We start from the raw sequence: 25,137 nt of genomic DNA on the forward strand, positions 1-25,137 counted from the left end.
CTATTGTCACAGTGTAACTCTTATTTTCCTCACAAAAAGTCAAAAGTAGGCTAGCTGATATTGTAGGTGATTCCGTTAAGTCTGCAGAGTAACACGCTTCTTTAACGGTCTCTAACATGCTACAGGACGTCGTGCGCGTACGCAGTGCGCACGTTGCTGAATGGAAACTTGGATGGTGTGGTGTGAGCAGCGAGCAGAGCAACCGGTCTGCGTCATTGTCACCGGGCCCAGTTGGTTACGTCGACGACTAGTTAGCTGCGGTTACACTTACGTTTCACTCACTGGGGACTAACACACCAAAAGGCTCGTTTTGATCAAGACACATATGGTTTATTTACATCACCGCAGCCTCCTAAATGAGTAGGTTTGACTGAGAAAAGTGACCCGGTTGGCCTTATTAATGTGTAAAGGGAAAAACAAACCCGATCTGGATAAACGTAATATCGTCGTATTTATAGCCTACACAGCGTTTTTTTTCTGAGCTCGACAGTCTTTTTGAGGAGTCCCTACTCGGCCTCTTTGGAAATATGGGTGCACCCGTCTTTTTTGCGGCCGCTCTGACACTAATAATCTCAGAACTCAGTTGTGTCGTCACTGTCGCTGTTTTTCAGCTAGCTTGCAACTGTAAACGTTAGGTTTCTTTCTTTCGTTAGGATTCCCAAATTACAGTTAAACATATTTTTGAGCAACTAGCACTAGTCTTTCTAGCGATCATGAGTTGGACATAGTCTACGCCCTATCTGACTATGGATGAGTGAGAAGTACGATCTTCGCGTGCTGACTAATAGCCCCATCATCGTCAATTCTGTATAGTGCTCAAACTTCAACACACACACATACGGAACAGGCGTTGCTTCCTATTCTTGCCATTGTATGTGCGTGCGTGCGTGCGAGCGAGAGAGAGAGAGAGAGAGAAGTGGGGAGAGACACTGGTGATGATTTATCCCTGTAGAAGAGATGTGAAAATAGCTGTGACGCATGATGTCAAGTACATTATCTCCCCTCTATTTGCCTCGTGAATATTAGCTTTACGAAGAAGGGATAGGAGAGGGGGAAGGGAGATAGTGGAGAGCAACACGAGTGGGGTCGATTTCTTCCTACTTTTGAGCAGATATTCTTGGAAAGCTCAGTTTTCTGAATCAATACAGGAGCTGAAAGTCAGATTGTAATGACTGACCTAGACTCAGAATTCCAAGGTAATTCCCACCAGTTGGATTAAAGGTAGTAATAGTTTAAGTCCCTCAAGGTCATTTTCATGCATTTTTTCCCTTTCACGCTTTGGCAGCTATGTCCACAACCATTTCTCCACGCTGCTTTCCCTAGATCTCTTTACATCCTCTTGAACCCTTTCCCTCATTTTCTCTCTCACCATCTTACTTTAGTGCTTTAGTTTTTCAGTTGGTTGTAGACAAGTTAATGCAGGTATGGTTGACTTGTGTGTGTCTGTCAACAAACCGACCAGGTCAATAGTCTTAAGAGGATAGTGTCCTATTTGCACAAGCAGCTGGAGAAGACAAGAAATGAGGTCGCTTGTGGGGGGCAAGGGTGGGGGCACCGGAGCGTCTGATTGGTGGGAAAGCAGGAGGGTGGGTAGGGGTGTCATCTCTGGCCCTGCGGACGCTCAGCCGCTGGTGGACCTGCTGAATGTGGTGACATCATCCACTGTCTCATCCCAATGTTTTTGGGGTTCGACCATTTCCCGCCTCCCTAAAAGTGGGTGTTGCATCTTACGTACACACACATCCACACCCATTCCTCCATTGGAGGACTGGGTGGTGACGCGATGATGCGGTGGGATTTTGGACGTCAAAGAGCTAAGTAGGTGGACAGGTTGGGAGCTCCCCAAATGACAGAACACTTGGTTGAACAACACTATGCACTTACTGTCACTACACACCAACACCCACACACACACCGTTTCTGTCTTTTTCCTCACACTCATCCACGAGCAATACACACATCCCATGGCTTGCCATGCTTCCAAGGGGCATTGCCTGCTGCTGAGTTGGCCCAGTACAGGAGATAAAGAAGGAGGGGGGGGGGGGGGGGAGGGGAGGAGAAGGAAGTAGGTCTGAGGCCCAACCACACACTCACCCCCCCCCCCCCCCCCCCCCTACACTCACACACATACACACAAAGGGTACTGTGGAAACTTGATAATCTGGTGACTGATAGACATTTGATCTCCTGATAACCTAGGAAGAGAATAAGAGAGAGTTACATAATACACAACCGTATACCTACAAAGTTACCAACAGCCTAACCACAGGGGCAGTGAGGGTCAATGGTTGTTCTGACGAAACCGTTGTAACCTTGGCGATAGACACACCTCTGTAATATTAGACACAGCATACACTGACACCGTTGTCTTTCAACTAGCTGAACCATATCTATCTGGAGAGTAGACAGCCAACAGACAACCAACAGACAATAATGACCACTTAACAATTCCAGTATGTCTAGGTTTACTCCTGTATCTTCCTGTATACTGTAACTATTACAGTGTGTTGGAAACCTATGGAGTTCAAAGCCCAGGGAAAGAGAATTGGAGCCTCGGCCAGTCAGTGCTGGGGAGAGAACAGATGCCACAAACTCGAGGTTTCATAACACCAAACACACACAGACACACACACACACGTACACACACAGAACAGGGCTTGTCCCTGAGAGCAGCCTCTGTAGACAGAGTCTGACTCACGGCAGCTAAACTCTCTAATCCACCACCTCTGCCTTTCACTGCACATCCCCGTCAAACGTCCACAGACGCGTGTCTCTGTGTGTGTCTTTGTGTGCGTCTGTGTGCGTGTGTTTGTTCCTATGGGTTTGTTTGCCCATTTTTTTTATGAGCATAGCCTACTTTGACAGGCAGTCTGTACAGATACCAGGGAGTTATTATTCCCATGCAAACATCATTCACTTGTCTGCACACCTGATGAAGGAGCGCACTCCTCCTTTCGAAACATCAGTCATCTGACCTTGTTTAATCCTAGTTCGGGTCATGTTGCAGGGGTCAAGGGGCTCAGGGATCTCTGTGAGGCTACAGTAATAATAATAATAATAATAGATTTTATTTGTAACGCACTTACATTTGAAACAAATCTCAAAGTGCTACAGTTAAGATTGTAAAAACAAGGTAAGATCATCAATGTAAAATACAAATAGACAATAACGAATTAAAACTGAGAAGTTCTGCTAAAAAGAACTTATGAACACAGTCTACATCCGTCCCTTAGAACAAACAGCCAGGATTATTCATGCACTCAGTGACACACACGTACGTTCATGTGCAACGAACACACGCAAACACATTTTGTTTCACAAATAATGGGGGCAATGCTACAGGCTAACAGCCGAGTAAACAGGATGAAGCAGCCAGACTTTGAATTCCAGACAGAGATGTAGAGATACAAATGTGGGAGGCGAGCATGTAAACCCCCGTAGGGGACAACGTGACAAGAATAAGACAGAGACAGAGAGAGAGAAAGAGAGAGAGAGAGAAAGAGAGAGAGAGAGAGAGAGAGAGAGAGAGAGAGAGAGAGAGAGAGAGAGAGAGAGAGAGAGGAACACAGTCACAGCAATGCACACAGGTGGACAGGCAAACAAGCGGACAGTCAGATGAGAGGTAAGGGGAGAGGTGTACAGGTCTGCCAGACAAACAGTCACCATGTCTCTCCAACTGTCAAGTTCAGAGGTTAGTTCCAAACTGCTCTCCTCCTCCCAGAGGGCCTGTGGGTGACGCAAATGTTCATGCAAATGATAGAACAGCTGCTTCTCTCTCTCTCTCTCTCTCTCTCTCTCTCTCTCTCCCTCTCTCCCTCTCTCTCTCTCTCCCTCTCTCTCTCTCTCCCCACTTTATAATTTCCTGTCTATTTTGCTCCAGTCTTTTTTCAGTTATTTTTCCCTCCAAATCTTCCTGAAGCGTTTCTAAAAGTGCAAGGGTTCAAGAAAAACAGTGTGTGTGGGGGGAAGGGAGGGGCCAAGGGGCAGGGAGGTGCAGGGAGGGAGAAGGAGGTGGTCTTGGGTTGCATGAGATGTCAGCTCTATGATTAATCTGTATGGAAGGGGAATGACGCAAACGTAGAACATTTAAACCCAGGCGTGCTCCCTTCCTGCGCACGCACAGTAGCTCCATTCTGCTCTAAAACCACGGGAGACAAAACACTTAAATGTTCCTGGACCCTTTCTAGAGTGTTCTCTGTGTGTGTGTGTTTGCACATGCATGTGTTTTTTACATTTGGATGGACACAGTGGATGCTACAGAGCTGGAGGCAGGAAGAGAAGGGGACAAAGCTATTGTAACGACCTGACCTTGAGCTTACACAATGCAGCACATACGTAACATGTGAAAGCTGACCACAGCCAATATAGACATACACACACATACATGCATACACACCCAGTTAAAGGCATTGGCTCAGACAAAGACGTCAGAAGCAGGAAATGTGTGGTGGGGGGTCACTGGGTCAGTGGATGTGTGGGTGGATGGACTGATTGATGAAGAAAAACAATGAAATGACCGTACAAATGAATCAATACAAAAAAAATACAAAAGCAATCCAACGAATGAAACCATTGTCCTAAAGACCACTGTCTATGGTTTCATGAGTTCATAGAAGTGATATCAACTTCAGTCATAGATGGATGTGTGGATGAATGGATGGATGAAGGGAGGGTTGGATGGAGAGGGTTGGATGGACGCGTGTATACTGACACTCAGAGATAGATGGCCTGAGCCTCACACAGCGATGTCACCGCAGGCGAGAGTCGGCAAGGTGACAAGTGTCCCCCGTCATGGCCGTGCCCTGTCTGGACACCCGAGAGGGCTCAATTATGACCACAGAGCCTCACAGGAACAAGGCACTATACGCTCTGCCCGCGCTCGTTCCCCACTCTGTCTCTCTGGCTCTCTCTCTCGCTCACTCTTTTACTCTGCCTGCCTTTCGATGCTCTCTCTATCGATGTATCTCTATCGACCCCCCCCCTCCCTCCCCACGTCTCTTGCTTTATCTATTGTTCTTTTTCCCTCTTTTTTGTTCACGCCCTCAATTCTTTCTCTCTCCATCCCCCTTTAAGTGTTAAATGGACTGGGGAGATGTGCGTGTGTGTCGTTTTGGAGATGTGGTGTGTGTTCATGGGTGCTGGACTCTAATGGGCTCTGGCTTCCAGGGTGTTCCCATTGCGTGCGAAATGGAGGAAGAACAGGGAGAATGAGAGGAAGAAGTTGAAGACAATGACGTCAGGGGAAGAGACGAAATGATCAGCACATTCCATTTCTTCAAAAGATCCTGGCTTACTGTGTGGGATTTGACACACTTACACCCAATGTACTGTAAATCCATTGTCACCTATTAATGAATCCAATCCCAGATGAGTCTAAACAATTACATCGGAACATCGGAATATGTCAAAGTCCATCAGCATTAAACAAGTGTGTTGTGTTCATATGAAATTTTGAAAAGTTCTCACTTAACTGTGTGTGCTGCTGCCTTAAACGTTAGCCCAGGCGCTTAGTAAACAATTTATCCTCCAACTCAATTGGACCAAGTCAAAACAAAACAAACTGAAAACAAGATCCATTGTAATCACTACTGTGGATGTAATCATCGCTGAGTGTCGTGTGGGCGTTTAGTCTTGCGGTCCGCCACACGTACAGTCTACAGAGACGTTGACAGAGCAGTGACTGATTCACACTCCCCATCTTTAGACAAGAGCGGCTTAGCACAACCAGGAACAGAACAGAACAGTATGGATATGTGGGAGGGGATGAACATATAGAATGACTGGATATTATGACCCAGGGGTCAAAGGGGGCTTAACCACTGAATCACTTCGAACCTCCTACTTCTTTTGGGCTACTTAGGCAACCACCCACACCATTTGTGTGTGTGTGTGTGTGTGAGTGTGTGTTTGTGTTGTCCCAACTCAGTCAGCATAGACAAAGCTTTTCAAAATCTCACATCCCATCTTCTTAATGGAGAAATAGGGAAACAGATAATCATCGGATGAAGAAGTGGTCTACATGTGCATAAGCACTGCCACCTTGTGGAGAAAATAAAGACTGACCAACACTGGACTCACAATAAAAGCACATATGGCAGAAAAAGATGTCATCTTTATTGAAAGCCAGCAGTACTATAATTACATAATAGAACTTGAATCAACATAAAATCAAGATTAAGAAATTCACTCGACCTGGACCCAAAGTAAAGATGTGGAAGGGAACCGACAGTGGTCATTTGGTTTCTGAACGTTCTGTGTCCATGCACACCCATCTCCACTATCATGGTTTCAAACCAGCACTCGGGATCCATTGCCAAGCATCACAGTAATGATGATCATATTAACTTAAAGTACAGAGAATAGCAAAAACAAGTCACAATTAGAACCAAGTCAAACCCAACACTTGGTCAGGGCAAGCCTCTATAAAAGACTTGCTCTGTCAGCTGGCCTTGGCTCCACCTCCTCAAACATTCTCCCTCTACTGTCTAACACATACTTAAAAATCTTGCTTCAATACAAGAATAATAAATCCCCCAACACAACTACAACTGTGTGGGTTGCAGTTTGGTTGCTAGCCAAACCCACCTAAGCCTGTTCTACCAGGTGTGCTTGGAAATGGAAATAAATACAATTCTCTCCCTCTCTAGCCACAAAGCAGAACTCTCTTTAGACCAATCATCTTAATCTCTCTCACTAATAGAAAGCAAAGACAGAACTGAAACGATTATTAATATTTATGTACATGAAGTCATCACCTCTTAATGGCAGCTGTAAGTGATCAAATACTTAGATATTCATCTTGATTTTATACTTTGAAAAAGAAAAGGGTAAATCCTAATCTATGTCATTTTGAGTTCAAGTAAACAACAGATAACAGATTTGATGAAATCAGTCCACTCAAAAGACCTATAGTGCCTTTGACGACGCACTGTCCTGTGATTTCACTTCTCCATTTGAACTGCGAGCAGAAAAACGACTGTAAAGCTTTGGAAAAAAACGCAGTTAAGCACCTCACCGGCAGCATACACCAACAGCGAATCCTTACCTACAGCCAGATAAACAAGAGACAGACGTAGCCCAAACAGACGGCCAACAAAAACACCCAACAACCCCAGCCACGTCAACACCATCCCCTCTCGCTGATGCTTGAGGGCTGCGTCTCGGTGACTGGTTATGGCCGCCTCCTCCTGCTCCTCGTGCCTTCGGCAGGAAGTTGTCACATGTCGTCGGTGAGCGAGGACAGCGAGCACTCGGACAGCGTGCGCTCGCGCCTCTCGCGCGTGGTGATGTGGTTGAGGAGGTCGATGGCTGTCACCACGCCAAACACCATCTGCCGGGTGCAGACAGAGCCGTCAGCCATGTCTAAAAAAAAGAGAGAGGGGGGCGAGACGGAGAGAGAGAGAAAGCATGAATAATAGTCTGAGTGATCGACCGTGCCGACATAGCTGCTGGAGAGGCGAGAAGTCTAGCGAGCATCAGAGACGCTGCTAGAAAGAGCCAGATGTGGAGGTGGAGACGTCAAAGAAACATTTCGCCACATTTAATGATAAACCTTCTACTCCAAATGATGGCTGATGCTTGTAGCAGCTGCCACCCTCTAGACGGGGTTGAATCAGGGATTGCTCAGGTGACATAGGAACGGGAAACCTTTTCAGGAGGAGTCTGGCAGGATACAGCCATGGAGAACAGACGGAAAAAAAATCGTTATAAAACCAAGGTTTATCCTGTTTGTGTGTGTGTATTGCTCAAAACCAGCCAGAATAGACTTAATGTTTTAGAAAACGGGGATATGGAGCTGGATAGAGATGGGAAGGTCTGACTGACTAACTGACTGCTTCAGGACAGGATTTTGTGGATACCAGTAAAGGGTATTCATTTCATCGACCATACACGACACCTTATGACATACCCGTGTGATATTGCACTGCCAGGGACAAACACACCAGCAGGATAGCAGATAAATCCCACCGCCACGGCACATCAATTGCAGCTGGTGTTCTCAAGGCTATGGGAAAAATGAGTGTGTGTAGTGTGTGGGTGTGTGTGTCTGTTCAAATTGTGTGTCAGCCAAACGCTTATCTGTCTGAGATAGACTGCCTATGTCGTCAAGCTGATACGACACCCTAGATGGAAGGTTGCAGTCTGCCCTTTAGGAAAAACACTGGAGCAAAGATGAAAAACAACCCTGGCCGGGAGTTACCTGGGCAGAGGCCGGGGCTTACGTTACCAACACCCTCTGACCCTGGCCGCTCTGTGTTTCTATTGGTGGAGAGGCGGAGGGTCACCTGACCCACAGAACAAGACGTGCGTTTCTCTACTTCCTGACTGAGTGGGAACATGACGGGGAACAGGTGAGAGGACTTACACTGCATCTGCTCATGCACCACCAGGGCAAAATGGTCCGTCTCTAGGATACGAGACAGCTTGCCCAGGTTGTCTGTCAGTCGCACCTAGGAGCGAAACAGGAGGTCAGAAAGGCATGTGTGTATAGCCGTGTGTGTTTGTGCATGCACACGTGCGTGTGTCTACATCTCACCTGTTTGAACTGCTTGTAGAGCACCTTGCTGACAGGGTCAGAAGGCTTGATCTTCCCAGCCAGGACAGAGGACAGCATGTTACCCAGAGTCACCATCCCCAGGATCAGACTAGAGAGGGAGAGACAGGCCTTCAGCTTCACTCACAGAGGTCCAGGTATGAGGCAGACAGACGGGCAGGCAGACAAGCAGGCAAATAGGTATACAGAGAAGCAGACAGACAGGCACGCAGACAGACACCCACCCAGACTCGTCCACCACGGGGGCCTGGTCAAAGGCCTTCTCCTTCAGGATCCTGATGGTCTTCTGGCAGGTTACGGAGGGGAGGACAGTGAGGGGGGCACACAGGTTCAGACCCTGCAGAGTCAGGTTCCACCACCTGGTGGGAGAGAAATGGTGGGGTGGGAGGGTGGGGGGGTCAGAACAGATCGGTCGTCACTTTGGAGAGGGGTAATTATGACAGATCAGTCGTCATTTTTACGACTTGGGCGTGTGGTGTCAGACAGGCTTCCCAACTGTGGTCAGTATCTCACCAGGGTTTGGACACCATCAGGTCCTCTGGGCTGAGGAAGCCCTTCTCACACATCCACTTGTCACTCAGGAACTTCGACCTACAGGGGAGGGAATCAGGTCAGCCTCTCGGGAGCACCATGCCCGAGGCACACATAAAACCCCTCCTCACCATCTCTATCCATTCCCCTCTCCCTCCCAGCCCCCCCCCTCTCCTCTTCTCCTTCTTCTTACATGTAGTTGCGGATGGAGTCCGGCAGGATGACCACACAACGCTGGCCCTCCTTCAGCTCCTGGGCCACCCTCACGGCGGCGGCCATGGCTGTGCCGGAGCTGCCCCCTGGTGGACAGATGAGAGAGAGGAATTGGGTCAGACCGACTGAATACTGGAGCAAACGGGACCTCGGAAAAATACGCTATACGGTGTGTGTGTGTGTGTGAGAACGTACCGCACAGAAGCCCCTCCTCCTTGATTAGCATGCGCGACATGGCGAAAGAGTCCTCGTCATTGGACTTGTACCAGCTGTCAATCACCTGGTAAAGAGCAAGGCAGGGAAGTAGATCCATTTTTAGATCAAGGGTCGTCTTAGTTCAAATGGGTGCGCGTCAGTCTTGCTAATAAACTTCAAACAGACTTCTTCTTAAAATAATCATCTTTGCAGTACTAGCGGGCAGCTACACTTCATCATTGAATAGGGTTGCAACTTTTGTAACGTTTATAAATGAACGAACGGGGTCTGTGTGTTCTCCTCCCAACATGTGCTTGTCTCGCAACCTGCAATCATCTCTAATTTGGCTCCCTTCAGAGATTTGGGTCTCCTTCCTTTGTTCCCCGTCCCCCGCAAGGCCAGCGCGCCTGGAATGTCCTCCAGCCATGGCTTCTTTGACTCATCAGCTACATACTTGTCCCTTTTGTCACTACTGCGCACACTGTACTGCGCACACCCACATGACTAGGTCGTATGCACTTGCCCGCTTCGTTGAACCGTTCCTTTCATAATGTTTTTTTTTTTGTAAATCTCAATTCAACACTTGGAAGCTTCATTGTCAGGTCATCATGTTTCCTTTTGTCAGGGGGGGAAGACAGGAAGGAACCCTCAAGTACAAAATGCAGCACTGAACGCCACACATCCCCAGAAAGAGTGACGCCCACCGACCCACGCGCTACTCACAGCTCTATCGAGGACGGTTGGGATGAAGTCGTATCCAATGCCCTCCACCTCGTACTGGGTCTTATCCGTCTTGTTGAGGTCTTCTGGCTCGGCGAGGATGGAGCCTTCCGGGTCCACCCCCACGATCTGGGGAAACGCACGCAAAGCTCGGTCAGGACTTTCGCATTCATGGCTTGACGGCTGAGTGGCATTCAGGATCATTCTGGAACATTCAGCGGGAGCCGTGCAGTAAACGAGTGTCGGCTGGATGATGAGGTCAGGGGCTCCCTCACCTTGATATTGGGGCATTTCTCCTTCAGCTTGCGTGCAATTCCAGTGATGGTGCCCCCTGTGCCAGCTCCTGCCACCAGCATGTCCACTTTACCTAGGAGGGACAAAGGACATCAACCAAGTGACACTTATTCTCATGATGCTATTTACATGTACATTTAGTCATTTAGCAGACGCTCTTATCCAGAGTGACTTACAGTAAGTACAGGGACATTCCCCTGAGGCAAGTAGGGTGAAGTGCCTTGCCCAAGTACACAACGTCATTTGCATGGCCGGGAATCGAACCGGCAACCTTTAGATTACTAGCCCGACTCCCTAACCGCTCAGCCATCTGACTCTGGCAGTGCTTCCCACCATCCATGGATCTGTCCGTCCACCTACCGCCACACTGCTCCAAAATCTCCTCGGCGGTGGTGTCGTAGTGGGCCAAGGGGTTGCTGGGATTGCGGTACTGGTCCAGGATGTGCGAGTTGGGGATCTCGTTCTTCAGGCGCCAGGCCACGCCCACGTGCGACTCGGGCGAGTCGAAGCGGGCGGCGGTGGGCGTGCGCACGATTTCCGCGCCCAGGGCTCGAAGCACGTCAACCTACGGGGGAGGAGAGCGGCAGGTCGAGACGTCGGTCACAGTTCCACTGTGTACACACGCACACAAACACACACACACTATGAAATCTCTCCAGACCCACGCGTCTACATACCTTCTCCATGCTCATCTTCTCAGGCATGACGATGATGCAGCGGTAGCCCTTCACAGCCGAGGCCAGAGCCAGGCCGATACCTGCAGCACACAGAGGACTCTCCAGCATCCATACTCATTCTCTCTTCGTTTGACCCATTTCAGTGTGGACTTTCGGGACAGTTGTAAGCTCATGACGAGCAGGCCCAAGTATCCCAGAGCCTTTCGTGTGTGTGTGTGTGGCGTGAGTTGGATTGTCCGTACCCGTGTTGCCAGAGGTGGGCTCGATGATGGTGTCTCCGGGCTTGAGGAGGCCCGCTTTCTCGGCATCCTCCACCATCCTCAGGCTGATCCGGTCCTTCACACTGCCGCCCGCGTTGAAGAACTCACACTTGGCCACTACACACACAAATGCACACGCATAAACGTAAAGAAAACCCTGTTTTGATAAGAGGAAAATATTTGGCAAAACAACATCGGTGAGCAGCAAAAAAAAAAAGGAAACGGAAGTGGAAATGATTGTAACGCTTATTTGTAGCTTGGTAAACGAGTTTGTCCGGTCTTGTCCTGTCAAAACAACTCTTGGTAGAACGCTTAAGACGGCTTGTGCACGCAATCAAAAGAAATCTCTGAGTGGTCGTATTAAGAAGGCTTGAAGCTGCCTGAGCCCAGGGGTCATGAGAATGGGCCCATGGGAGCCGATATGGGAGGATTCAGGTAAGGGTCGATCAAAGGTCCACAGTTTCGCACAGACGTGCGCACAAACAAACCCCCCCCCCCCCCCCCCCCCAACACGCATGCTGGGTTACAGTCCCCTGGTTTAGTGCTTATGCCCTCTCAAGAGTGTGTACACTAAACACACACACATTCGGCACCCACCTAACATGAGCAAGACACACACACACTTACACACACACACACACACACACACACTCTTCGGTACTCAAGTATAGCCCCACAGCTCCAGTCTGGCACCGGGTCCATATCCAGCCAGATTGGTGCTGGATCAGACAGAGCAGGGTAAACCCATCACGTGAGAACCAGGGACGGGTAGAGAACGGGCCCCTTTGTCCAGCTAAGCCCTGGGAATCAACTGGAGGTTGACTCTCCAATCAGGCGAGTTAGAAACCACTCGCCAGTAAAGCGGCTTTATGTCATGCCTGAGAGTTCAGCCTGCTGGCGTGATGAACCTACGGACCCCTGGACGGGGGGACGGGGGAGGGGGGGCTAAGGTAGAACTGCGTGGTCGCTAGGGAACCATGCGAAGACAGGCCAGCACTGCACTGTACCTAGGCCTTTCTCTGGACCAACCTTATCCTGGGTGACTCCTTGGACTCTTGCCTTCCGTTATACACAGCAAGTCTTTCTCTGTCTGTCTGTCTCTCTCTCTCTCTCAAACACAGGCACGCTGACACATCAGAGATAGAGGTACTACAGTCCTGGAGCCCGGGGAGAGGTAATGAGAGGAAGGAAAGCTATGTGATACCTCAATGTTCCCTCTGAAGGGCTGAAAGTGTGTGTGTGGGTGTGTGGTGTGCAATAAAAAGGTCAGCAAACAATGACCGTTGAGGACACCAGTAAAGTACATCATGTGGTCATGTCTGTTTACCCTCGGCCTGGTCTTACTCTCCCCGTTCCAGTCTTTCATCAGCCCACTGGGCCGAATCGCTCGCTTCCCTAGCTACCAAGCCAGCTTCACCAAGTGTGAAAGAAGACCTAGCAGGGAAATAATACCTAGCCACTTGATCAAATGCAACACTAGGCCAACACTTAAGACTTCTCTTAAATATCTCTTTACATTTGGGCAGTGTTGCGTTCTCCGTTTGTGGTGTGAGTAGCAATCACCTGTTACACACACCGCAAACACACCCATACGTAATTGAATCTGAGTGAGTGAGTCATGCTGTGCAAGTGTTTGTGCGCGTGTGCGTGTTGGCTCAACTGCTGGACAGCTACTCACAGAGTTCACATTTGAGGCCGAAGACTTTGTTGACCTTGTTCATGCGAACCAGAGGCGTGTCACCAATTCGGCAGAGGATGTTGGGCAGGATGCCAGGGGGTTTGGTCCTAAGGGGGCACAAAGGAACCAGTTATACACTGTACACACACACACACAAACATCCAACAATGGGAAAGATCTTAGTAGCTCACCCAAAAACGCACACTTTTAATTTGGAAACCTTAGCTTTTTACATTTTTACTAAGGACACTTTGATGTGGCAGCAGCAGCCTGCTCTGATGCCAGGACGATCCAAACATTTGGCACGTGTTGCGACAGGTTTATTACATAAACTATGATTGGAGTGATACGGCAACAAAACACCCACACTGTATGTGTGCACATGTCATGGTTCTCAAATGACAGACAAAAATTGAAACGTCACGGTGAAACGGCAACAATTATTTTGGGGGGTGCCTAACTTCCTCCGCTCCCTTTTCTCTGCACACACACAAACATTGCCCCACCCTCTTAGTCACATGCTAAGGCCTGCCAGGGAGGTGATAAAGGGTTAATAGAGGAGTTGAAGTCAGCTGCTCTATTAGAAAGGACAGTTTGGCAGTACATCAAGCCCAGACAAGTAACTGCGGTCCTTTCTAGGATAAAGTTACTCTTCCATATATATATATATATATATATATATATAAATAAATTAATATCTTTATTTCAGACGCCAAGTTCCATATAAAATAACAGACATAGAGCTATAAAAAAGAAAAAAAGAAACAACATGCATAATACAGTGCATTAAAAAGTATGAAGACTTTTGTGCCAATGTCGTCTTTCGAAGTAAATCGATAGCAGCTCTTTAGAGGGTTGACCAGAGCCTCTACTATTCAGTTCTCAGACTTGTCCAATCGACACATGAAACCATACATCAGTTGTCTCAAGAGTGCCTTACAGGTTGGTACGTGCTTAGACACAAACAACTGACTAGCACTATGCCACCTAGGCACATGAAGCAGCAATCTAAAAGCATCATTGTAAGCTACTTTCAGTGTCTGTATACTCCTTTGCCTGTAAATAGATCACACATGAGCAGTGTACAATAGTGTTATGTAGGTTCTAAACAGGGAACATTGAACTGAATCTGAGCACATGCAAAACTTCCTTAATAACATATTGGCCTGGGAATATGTTTTACAGCGCTGTCAATATATATTGTCATCTGTCCAATCATCAGAAATGACATGGCCCAGATATTTTATTTCCTCACAAACACCAAGGGGACTGCCAGATAAATAAAAAGGTAGGGAAGGTTAATTTCCTGTCCTGATTACTTTTGACTATCATTATGTGGCTTTTCTTTGCATAATATTTTATATCATGATCTATGCCATACTGAGAGCACACCTTCAGCATCTGTTGCAACCCAGCACTATATAGGCTGAGTAAGACCAGATCATCTGCGTACATCAGATGATTGACAATAGATTCCCCTACAAGACAGCCTGTATTTGTTAACAATCTGTATAAGTTAACAATAAACCCTAAAATGAGTGAACAGAGAAGTCATCTATAACGCATGCTGGACAGTGTGCCAATTAAAGTAAAATCAAATCATATTGTATTTGTATAGCCCTTTTTACACGCAAGCATGTCACAGAGGGCTTCACATACGCCCATAGAACTGCCCCTCAACCAACCTAAACCCTCAAGGAAGACAAGGAAAAACTCCCAGAAAAACTCCCAACAGGAGAAAAAAATTGAAGAAATCTTGGGAGAAGCAATTCAGAGAGGGATTCCCTCCTCCAGAGACGCAAGTCATGCAAGGACACGGGAGGTTTCTGACAGTGTCAAGAGACAACAATGTCAACCATGGGTCGGTCTTAATACCGGGGTATGTCGTAGGATCAAGACCTTTTTCTATCTGAAAGATTAGCCCAGAGTCACGAAATAAAACCCCCTCTGTGTTGGTGCACGTGTGGGTCTGTGGCATGTATATTCACCGTTCAGGGTGGCTGTGGGGCGAATTGGCGTGAGACATGCCCAGCCTCCAGGTGCATCTGCTGGGCAAGTCCGGACGGATCCAGTTCCTCTCCAGGCTGGCCTCCCCACTCTCCCGGTCGTTCTCCACGCCGTTCCCGTTCACAAGGGCCGACCCGTTTTGGACCTTGTGGCTGACTGTCTCAACGCTCGCGGGGAACTTGTGGGGGCCATTGCCGTTCAAAGCGGCCCCTCCGTTGGCCTCGCCGTTGGGTTTGCCCTCAGCACTCGTGTGGCTCTCACCATTGGAGCCTGGGACCAAGACGCCGGTACCGTTGGGGTTGGCGTCCCCATTGAGATGCATGCTGTGGAGCTTGGCAGTGTAAGGGCAGCCGGAAGGAGCAGGGCCCACCACCACATCTTTACTGGAGAGACCTGAGGGCATGATGGCTCACCTGAGGAGGAGGGAGAGAAAGAGGCCAATGAAGAGTCAGAAAAGAGTCAAAGAGAAGGAGAGATGTACTAAGCTGTGGAAAAAAACCTAAGTTAGCTCAAAATAGCATCTAATATACCACAATCAGCTACGTCTCATGCTCAGTCCTCTTCAGATACAGTATTCAAGAATCAGAATCAACAACAACAGGGTTTTCCCAGGGAGAAATCTCTTAAAGGTTCAAATGACTCAAATTGCTTTCCAGAGGCTGGGATGTCAAAGATAAAACTATTTCCTTTTTTTATCTTTTCGCTAAAAAGATAAGATAAGTCGATAACAAGTTGCGTAAAGATATACACTGCATGTACATACCTTACAGTGAACTACAAGGCCAGGCTTCTGGGTAGAACATAAGGGAGATAGGAAGTCCAATAACAATATGCACTATTTTCTTATTTGAAAATGTACTATTAGGTATGCTATCTGCTCGGCATGGTCAACTGCCCACCTGGGAAATCATTTAGGACGAACTTAACTTAAGTTAAAAATAAAACAACTCGGCAAAACAAAACCAGTTTCCCCAGATACCAAAGTGAACGGGTCGATTTGAAGTCTTCACGTTCCGTTTCTGTGACAGATCCCAAAAAACTTGTCAACCACTGGGTGTAACATTTGGCACTTCAAGAGTCGGAGGACGGGAAGGAATTCATTTTATGGTAACTCAAGTGACTAAAACAGAGAACGTCTAAGCCAGAACACACACCACAGTTAACATTTCTTGTGACAGCTATTCATTGTGCCTAACAACAGAAAACCCCTGAAGTAAAAGAAGCAGTCACCGTCACAGATGTACCATGCTGTTCCTCTTTCCATCAGGAAATGGTGGAGTCAGTGTAGTCACATACACTTACATTTGTACTTAGAAAAACAGTAGACTGTATATTACAGAGGCCAATGTCATTCTTTCCACACTGAGATGCTAACACAGAATTCAAAGATACAGTTTAACCATTAGAACTTTAAGGATCATTAAAATCTGTGAATTAGAGCTAAATTTGGTTTTATCGTATGCAATTTGGGATTTTCAGATTTGAACATAAAACACAAAAACTCCAGTCCCCTGATGACATGCATGAAAGAGCCGAAAGAGCAGCCATATTTCTTAATAGCCTATATGAAAGTTTTGCATTATGAAACACACACTTCTTCCCCTAAACTGGGTCAATAGAGGAGAGCAGCATACAGCCGCATCACTTCTTCCAGGCAAAATGTTATTCTGATAACATTGCCAGGATGGCTCTTACATAACACACGCACACGCAGGCAGTCATACTTTTAAGTGAAAACAGCCGTTTTAAGATACCGGAGGCAGGAAAACACACCCAACCACGACACGCTCTGGTTGGATGTTAAAGCGATGACGAGGAGGAACTGCCCCCTTGTCTTGTTTACTATAGGAGAGGCCGCTTTCTACTGTGGGCTCCTGTTGGTTTCCAGAATATTCATCAAGCCTTGTCCTTGGCTAAAACATTAAGGCTCTCTAAAAGGAATCATAGATCTAGATTAGGTTTGGTTAACAGTTTAAGTTACTGCCAGGCACATTGGAGTCTCAATCCCCCAAACACTACCTTTTACTACGACACTATGAATAGCTCAGTTATTTTGACAGCCTGATCTCTGAGACGTATGCTCGGGGGGTGAGACCGCATGTGGACGAGGCATGTCCCTCTACCACTCCTCCTGGAAGAGGAAACACCACGTGCAGAAAGTGATACGCGATGCGTGGGTATCATAACAGACACACCCAAATGTAGCATAGGACAAGCCTGAAGGCATTTAGCTCCAAACTATGAAGCATGGATAGAAAAAAAAGGCTGTGTCCCTTCGAAGAGTAGAAAGAAACAAATATTGTGCTGATAAACACTAAACAGGCAACATGAGGAGGTGGATCGCGGCCTTCAATGGGCGGACCATGAACTACTGCAATAGACACACCTCCTTGTGACAGCTTGGTAGGGAAGTTATCTTTGTTACCCCCTCCCCCTTAGGGCACAGTGGGGGTTGGGGTTGGTAGGTATAGACTATATCCACTACTCCTTATTTGTCCAGTCATTTGAAAAGAAAACCACAATGTAGTTTATAAGGTAAATTATTTAAGGTATTGAATCCAGCTAGTCATGATAGGCTATGTTGGTTTAGTTTGTCAGATGTATTACTCACCGTGTGAATGTGTTCTGACGGTCCAACGCTAAGTTTGTGCTAAAGCTTTCTTTGTTTGTTGCATTAAAAGCAAAATGAACTCTGCTTGAGAAAACCTGTAAGTGAAAAGAGTGGATAAAGGCACGTCATCCCTTCACTCTCTGAACTAGGTTAATCCACGTTTGTGAGCTCTGTCGGTAAGGACAATGAAGACATCGAAATGACATTTTTAATTAGAGTAATTTCCATTTATACTTAAAATGCATGGAAACATATAGGCTAACTAGATTCATTTTTCAAATCGTTTATTTAGATTGCACCACATATTTGTGGTCCAGTAAACACATATCTTCTCCTAACAAAAGAGATCTTAGCCTACTGTAAAAACACAAATGATCTCCATCAATCTAAATCACACAAGTTATAGGCTATTCAGGTTGGTAACCTCTACAAAGAAAACTAAACAGCACATGTAACCTAACACAAATAGAAATGACCCCTGCCGTAGGTTATATAGCCTATAGAAGGACTGAAAATACACTTTGAAGCAAAGGTAATAATTATGTTATTATTATTTATTACTGATTACCTCATGATCTCTATTATTTCCCTATAGCTTATTGATAGTAGCCGACTGAACCATCAGTTATCAAAACGTTTTTCAGAGAAAGAGATGCTTGCTAGATCTTCTGACCGGTAAAAAAAAAAACATTCTCGTATCGTTGTGGACAATGTAGGCTATGCGCCTACTAATTGAAGTACAGAAAACAGCAAAGAACACGTGTGACAACTCATATATAGCCCATATATGATGCAATAGCCGGATCGAAAACTGGTGGATGCTGTGACGTAAAGGTATTTCATCATACTTCTTCATGATACACCGGCTTCGGGTGCTTTTACATTGTTTCAAGTTACAAACCGCAACTACCCAAACGTTAGTGGGCTACTACATGTTACATTAGCTCTAATATCTTTTAGGAAAAAAAAAAAGAGAGATATATGACGAATATTGGGAAAAAAAACGTTTTGCAGATGATGTAGCCGCTATTCTGAATCCCGCTGTAACATCAGCATCTCTAAAGATAGAAAACTTTTAAAGGTTTGCCTTCTCGAGTTTTTAGTAGCCTACAGACATGTTCACTCACCGTTGCGTTGAGTAAGCTAGCAGCGATGTGGCTGGTATGAATGTGATCCAATTTCAAACACTGCTCGACTACTGTGGCCAGACACTTCTTGCGTAGGCTACTTTAAAGAGACAACATGGTGCGATCTGGTTGGTGCATGCTTGTTTCTGCGTCAATACTGATTGGCTAGAGTGGGGGCGTGAAGTTTAGTTGTCATCCAATCAGCACTTTTACACTTGTCGGGCCTTCTTGGTGTCCTGTTTTAACACCTTTATCATTAGAATTTTAATTCTCTAGAAATTGAGGCGCATCATAAAGTTACTGCAATGGTGGAAAACGAATTACAGCGATGTAGAACAAAATGTGACGCACTGAATTAATTTGCTTGCAATAGGGGGCTTAGGTAAGGAGGTGGTTGATTCGGATGTTATGGAAAAACAATAAAACGATAAATGTCGCGCATGCTCATACGCCAGGGAGTTCAAATGTAAAGCGGGAATACTCTCGTCCTCATGTCAAGCTTTCAAGCGTGTTCTTATTTTCCACAACTTTCATCGCCGTTAATTTAGTGAAGACAACTGTTTCAGCCTTATGCGGCCAGTAGGCTATTTTGTATAATCGGGCCCGGTTTCCAAATATGGTCGTAAACTACCACGCACGGGGGTTGGGGCATGATGGCATACAAGGCAGCATCACACCGTGCGATGGTTTGATGGTTAACATAAATTCAGCTTTTTATTTCTCCGTAGAAAGGCAACTTTTACGTCAGAAATGTCAAGCACGCTCTGATTGTCATTATGACGTCATGTAAGTGATAAATAATAGGCCTATGTTTAAGGAAAACTTTTTAGGGCTCCTTATATCACTCAACGTTACGTCTATTCCAGCATTAATTCGCTCGAAAATATGATGTAAAAGTGCTATAGCTCATCACTTGCTAGACATTCCTCAAAGTAGCCTATTCGCAAACACAATGCGTTGATCATTCTTGCATTAGACAAGTAGAAAAAATGTAGCCTATGCCCCATGACCAAAATGTTTGAGGGTCAATAATTTGGGTTTTATGTTGCGATGGACAGAGCTCCGGTCAACGACAACGAGAAATCACATGCCTCCTCAAAATCTGGACATGCCATTGCGAAGGTTAATGCCATTCAAAGCTAATCGTTTTTATCTGTTATTATTTAAAATGCATCACGTTCTGTTTAAACTGATCGAGAAGGCTACTAATCTCTCTCACAGGTTACAACGAGCGGGCGGACTGAGAAAAAAGAGCATAAAGAAACATCGGAGGATATTCAATCACACGGGATTCCAAATTGCCCACTGGTGAATTTGAATTTATGGTTTTAGAGATAAACATTGGTTTAAATATTTTTCACGTTAGTAAACTGGGAAAGATTTAATTGAATGTAGAGCATCTTATTCTGTCCACAGGCGGGGTGTTTGACAATTCATGTCAAACACTGCTGGGATTTCAAGAACGGTATCCTTTAACGTTGATATGGATAACAAAAATAACTTTATTATAATAGCGTTTGATACGATAATATACTTTTTTCTGAGTGGTCTTCAGCTATTGTTATACAGAAAGGCACCCATGGCTTCATCAGGTTGAGTATAGGATCAAGGATGAAGTGCACCATGCTCCAGCTCTACAAAGACCCAAAGGCCGAAAACTTAACGCTCCCCCTCATCTTCAATGAATGGAAGTACTTCTCCATCAGGGTAGGCTACTGTCGGCCTACAACCTGCTTGTCCATGATACATATTTTCAGTGCAAGGGATTACTCATCTTTTACATGTATTTTAACAAGGCATGTATAGTCTACACATTGATAGTGTATTATCAATGTTTTAATGGATGCCAGCATTATCACTAAGACAATATTCTACTACAGTCTGTCTGTGGGCATGCACCTTCGCCAAAAAACCCTATGTTGTGTTTTGGGGGGTTGGTCAGATTCCAAGCAGTATTAAAAGCTTTGTCGAGGCCAGTGATGTTCAGATGCTTGCTTTGGAGTTGGTTTTCTTCGAGAAAAACACTCGAGTTCCCAAACTCATTGGCAAGAACTGCATCAAACTGCTGGAAATCCTCAATGTGAGTGAAGTTTGAACCCAATGCTCATACCCCTAATGAAGGCAGAACTAATGACTGATGTTTAAAGCCAGAATGAACAACTCAACAAATCTTGATTCATTTTCCCACCTTAGAAAACAGCAGTGGCCCACCAGGTGGATCTGAGACTCAAACGACAGGTACAAACGAAATTAGACTCCTATTACATATTGAAACGTTATTTATAATGTGTGTTTGCGTACACCAGTGTTGTTGAACTTCCAATTTAGGTTATATGTAAGCTTGAATTGGATTTGGTGATAACCTATGGAAGTCTAGGTTATGGATACTCACATCAGGTCAGAGGAACTGAGATTTAAGTTATTTAAATGACCAAAGGGTTATTGATGATGAGAACCATTCCTCTACTTTGGACACCTGTAGTTGCATCACCCAAAGAAGACATTGGAGGCGGTGGTGGAGCGGTCAACTTTTCTACGCTGCCCCCCTCCAGAGAATTGCAAAAATTCCCATTTGTGAGATCCAGTCGCAGTTCTTTCTCACATCAACTCTTTGTCGCCATTGATCTACTGATCCTCCATTGCTACGCTTAGCGTGCCCAAATGTGTTCCATCCTCTTTCTCTGCCCACAGTAATGTGATCACCCCGAAACCAGGGCCATACATTGACTTTATAGGAGCCTTGTTGCAAAGGGACGCTACTGGTATTAGCAGCGGCCTGCCCGGAGTCCCTCCCCTCGTCCTGGACATGATGGAGAGAAGGGGCAGGTAAGTCTGCAGTCACGGGTCAAATATGTCTGGCACAGAAATTAGGCGTGGTTTTAACGAGTTATACATTTGAAAAGACAAATAATAGAGACGTCATAAGAACAAGAGACGTGATAGACGTAGAGTCGTTCTTTCTCTAAGCAGTGTTTAGATTGTTAAAGCGTCGAGAAACCATAGCTTGTGTTTCTACAGTAAATCAGGGCTATTAGATCTTCCATGTCACCCAAACCTCCCAGGCTGCTAGAGATGCACGAAACTATGGAGGACTACACGTCTGGGGAGGCAGTCCATTTCCTGGAAAAGTTGGTGATGAGGAAGGGACCTCGATCTGAAACCCCTTGGAGGAAGAACAAGAAAGCCAAGGTAAAAAGGTTTTGCATTTATGTTTGTATCTGACTGGATGCTTGTGGGTAATAGATGAATAATACTGGATGTGCTTTCCCATTCCGGTTCTTTCTAAATGAAAGAACATGTCAGCCTTGATCCCTACTCAGATGAATTTGACTGACGCTACCAAACAGCACGTGTCTGCAGGTGGGCGGAATATTCCTGTGTAGATATCGCTTGTTCTCGTCAAATTGAGGCTTTAAAAATAAATCTGAAAATGAAGGACATTACTATTGCTTCACTCCTGGGGTTGGGAGTATCTACCATACACCAAGGCGGTAATGATACTGATTTCATTTGCAGATCAAAGCCCCACAACAGTTACAACTTCAGCTCCGATGACGCTTGCCCCCACTTCACAGGTAAACTGCTGAAAGGCAAAAGGTCATTAAACCACACGATGATAAACATTGAATTCAATAACCTATCCCTACAGGACACATCCATATCCTATGAGGATGAGAGACAGGACTCTCCACCAGAAGCCAAGATGGAAGACACAACTGAGAAGGCTCAGTCTCCCCCCAAAAAGAACCCTCCCAAAATAACCCCTGAGCAGTCTTCAGCCACGAGCACACCTGAAGCTGTGCACTCCGACCCGCCCCCTACACCCCCACCCCCTATTGAGGTTCAACAAACCATAGCACTTAAATCAATTACTACCCCTAAACCAGCTCTCAAAAGTGCTGTGGCTAGTTCATCCCAATTCCCGGATCCTCCCCAGGCCGAGTCCACATCTCTCCCTAGACACGTACCCAGTGTCCTGCCTGAGAATCCTACTGTTGTCCCAGCTCCTACCAATGAAACCCCCAAACCAACCATGGAGACCTCCCTACCTGTCCACTCCACATCCCCATACTGTATCACTGTTGTGGAAAAAGAAGAGGAGGAGGAAGAGAAACGGGAGAAGCAGAGGGATGTTATTGCTCCCGTGTCGTCGCTCAGCCATGCACCCACACAGAAGCATGTGCAGGAGGAATGCGAGCCCTGGCCATGCCTTCCCAGGGTGCAGTCTGATCCTGCTGAGCCCAGCCAGGAGGGCTCTGCTGAGTCCAGCCAGGAGACCCCTGCTGAGACCAGGCATGAGACCCCTACCGAGTCCAGGCAGGAGAACCCTGCCGAGTCCAGGCCGGAGACCCCTGCCGAGTCCAGACAGAAGAACCCTGCTGAGTCCAGGCAGGAGAACCCTGCCGAGTCCAGGCCGGAGACCCCTGCCGAGTCCCGACAGAAGAACCCTGCTGAGTCCAGGCCGGAGACCCCTGCCGAGTCCCGACAGGAGAACCCTGCTGAGTCCCGACAGAAGAACCCTGCTGAGTCCAGGCCGGAGACCCCTGCCGAGTCCCGACAGGAGACCCCTGCTGAGTCCCGACAGGAGAACCCTGCTGAGTCCCGACAGGAGAACCCTGCTGAGTCCCGACAGAAGAACCCTGCTGAGTCCCGACAGGAGACCCCTGCTGAGTCCCGGCAGGAGAACCCGGTTGAGTCCCGGCAGGAGAACCCGGTTGAGTCCAAGCAGGAGAACCCTGCTGAATCCAGGCAGGAGAGCCCTGCTGAGTGGCCAAGTGATGGAGAGCTGGGTTGGAACCAAAGGGATGATGTTGGAACAAGCAGCACTAGGAAAGCCAGCGGTGAAGTGGAACAGCTCGCCTTGGGGAAGTCCGGAGCGAAAAAGGATCCTCTTTGCTGCACTACGGTCCGAAAGTCCACTGTAACGTGGACTGAGTACCGCTCCCCTGAGCCCAGCTCCATGGGGGGGCTGGACCGGGGTCTTCCCGGTGCCCTATGGCCCAGCTCCACCCTTCACCAGCTGCTTGTAACCCCCACTACGCTGTTCTCACGCCCAACCATTCCACCTTCTAACTTCTGGAGCAGCAATCTCCGGACCAGCTCTCAACTCCCCCTCCCACCTCTTGGTGCTTCAGCTAAATTTCCTGACATCAAGAACCTGACCTTGGACCCCTCTCCCTGGATGGATGGAACCAACCAACCATCTTTACAATTGGAAGATCTTGGCAGCAGCAGGACTGACAGGTTGGGCCCTAGGCTTGGGACATTGAGCACCAGTAATGAGAGTGCATCTCTCTCCTCCCGGCTGAGCCACGATAATCTGACAGGCACTGCTAGTTCAGGACCGTGGTCCCTTTGCTCCAAGGCTGATATCCCAAGCCTACGCAGCGGCCTGGTTTCCTCTCCTCTCGCTCCCCTCCCGACCCTATCCGCCAGTCCCTCTACGCAAGTCAACACTTCCCCTGGACGAACTAAAGCCAACAAGCTAGGGAAAGAGAGGCCCAAGGTTGTGGATACACTTCATGGCTCAATCCTTTACCAAAGACCCAACAGAGACAAAGATTACTATGAGAAAATGTAGACCTAAAGTCTTCTTGCTTATTTTTTGAAAGTTGCCTGTGTGACTGACTTTCTAAGTATTAAAAATGAGTCAAAACAATCATGACATTTTGTCACTTTGTTTTTTTGCATGGCAAGGTGGAACCTTTTTAGCATGGGTGCTAGATTGTATAGCATGAATTGGTTTTCAGCCTCAGTAATTCCTATTTGACGCCCTTAACATGCCCATAGCCATTTATCTGTGATGATTTATAATTCAAATACAATGTACAGCATTATTTGTATTTTATTATTTTTATTGCACTTTCCACTAGCAACATTTTAGGATTGTCTAAAATGTTTCCAAGGTTTGTACAAACTGCTTTGTATGCAAGTTAAATGTGTCTGTGAAATATGAACAAGTGAAATTTGTCTGAAATGTGTATACATGTGACATTTCATAAATCTTTTCAGTGAAATAATTCAGTGTAGTGGTTTATGAAATGAGTATTCAGTGTTGTGAACAGGAAAGTCTTGGCGGATTTGGAGGGAACTGAACGTGGAAAAGACGCAGGCATGTTATCTCACAGCCACTAGGTGTCACAAACCGCAACAAGCAAAAGGCCAAGTGGCAATTCGAAATGCAATTAAACAAGCCAGTTTGTTTTTAGTTGACAAGTAGCCATCCATCAGTCTTTAAAAAAAAAATATGTATTCTGGATTTCTAGCTAG

The 25,137-nt window shown here is 46.6% G+C and overlaps 2 protein-coding genes across 3 annotated transcripts; one reads left to right on the plus strand and one right to left on the minus strand.

Annotated features, from left to right (window-relative positions):
- Window positions 1–6,092: 6,092 nt before the first annotated feature.
- Window positions 6,093–18,971, minus strand: cbsb (cystathionine beta-synthase b). Of its 2 annotated transcripts, XM_047047052.1 has the most exons (16): window positions 18,868–18,964; window positions 17,741–17,835; window positions 15,111–15,542; window positions 13,123–13,229; window positions 11,427–11,561; window positions 11,185–11,264; window positions 10,868–11,072; window positions 10,489–10,580; window positions 10,217–10,342; window positions 9,494–9,578; window positions 9,279–9,384; window positions 9,068–9,145; window positions 8,779–8,913; window positions 8,537–8,645; window positions 8,366–8,450; window positions 6,093–7,362 (listed from the first exon to the last, which is right to left on the minus strand). In XM_047047052.1, exons 3-16 carry the CDS (start codon window positions 15,530–15,532, stop codon window positions 7,217–7,219), a joined length of 1,911 nt encoding a protein of 636 aa, XP_046903008.1. In that variant the 5' UTR covers window positions 15,533–15,542; window positions 17,741–17,835; window positions 18,868–18,964; the 3' UTR covers window positions 6,093–7,216. The 2 variants fall into 2 exon arrangements, with proteins under 2 accessions (XP_046903008.1, XP_046903006.1); XM_047047050.1 differs by lacking the exon at window positions 17,741–17,835 and having other exon boundaries at window positions 18,868–18,971.
- LOC124485435 (proteoglycan 4-like) lies at window positions 15,555–24,692 on the plus strand. Its single transcript, XM_047047049.1, has 14 exons — window positions 15,555–17,664; window positions 17,811–17,916; window positions 19,926–19,989; window positions 20,089–20,175; window positions 20,284–20,574; window positions 20,810–20,947; window positions 21,061–21,105; window positions 21,196–21,264; window positions 21,350–21,441; window positions 21,559–21,693; window positions 21,930–22,056; window positions 22,161–22,227; window positions 22,384–22,442; window positions 22,517–24,692. The coding sequence occupies exons 5-14, from the start codon at window positions 20,479–20,481 to the stop codon at window positions 24,446–24,448; spliced, it is 2,760 nt and encodes a 919-aa protein (XP_046903005.1). The 5' UTR covers window positions 15,555–17,664; window positions 17,811–17,916; window positions 19,926–19,989; window positions 20,089–20,175; window positions 20,284–20,478; the 3' UTR covers window positions 24,449–24,692.
- The last annotated feature ends 445 nt before the right edge of the window (window positions 24,693–25,137 follow it).

Source organism: Hypomesus transpacificus, chromosome 23 (genome assembly GCF_021917145.1).
Source record: "Hypomesus transpacificus isolate Combined female chromosome 23, fHypTra1, whole genome shotgun sequence".
Lineage (NCBI taxonomy): Eukaryota > Metazoa > Chordata > Actinopteri > Osmeriformes > Osmeridae > Hypomesus > Hypomesus transpacificus.

What these genes read in the sequence shown, in the direction of transcription:
- cbsb (XM_047047050.1), bottom strand. Translation starts at nt 15,532, where the DNA reads ATGCCCTCAGGTCTCTCCAGTAAAGATGTGGTGGTGGGCCCTGCTCCT. An exon ending in GATTTTGGAGCAGTGTGGCG is followed by an intron (nt 10,581 to 10,867) that starts GTAGGTGGACGG and finishes TGTCCCTCCTAG; the next exon opens with GTAAAGTGGACATGCTGGTG. An exon ending in GGAGGAGGGGCTTCTGTGCG is followed by an intron (nt 9,385 to 9,493) that starts GTACGTTCTCAC and finishes TCTGTCCACCAG; the next exon opens with GGGGCAGCTCCGGCACAGCC.
- LOC124485435 (XM_047047049.1), top strand. Translation starts at nt 20,479, where the DNA reads ATGAAGTGCACCATGCTCCAGCTCTACAAAGACCCAAAGGCCGAAAAC. An exon ending in AATTGCAAAAATTCCCATTT is followed by an intron (nt 21,442 to 21,558) that starts GTGAGATCCAGT and finishes CTCTGCCCACAG; the next exon opens with TAATGTGATCACCCCGAAAC. An exon ending in ATGATGGAGAGAAGGGGCAG is followed by an intron (nt 21,694 to 21,929) that starts GTAAGTCTGCAG and finishes CAAACCTCCCAG; the next exon opens with GCTGCTAGAGATGCACGAAA.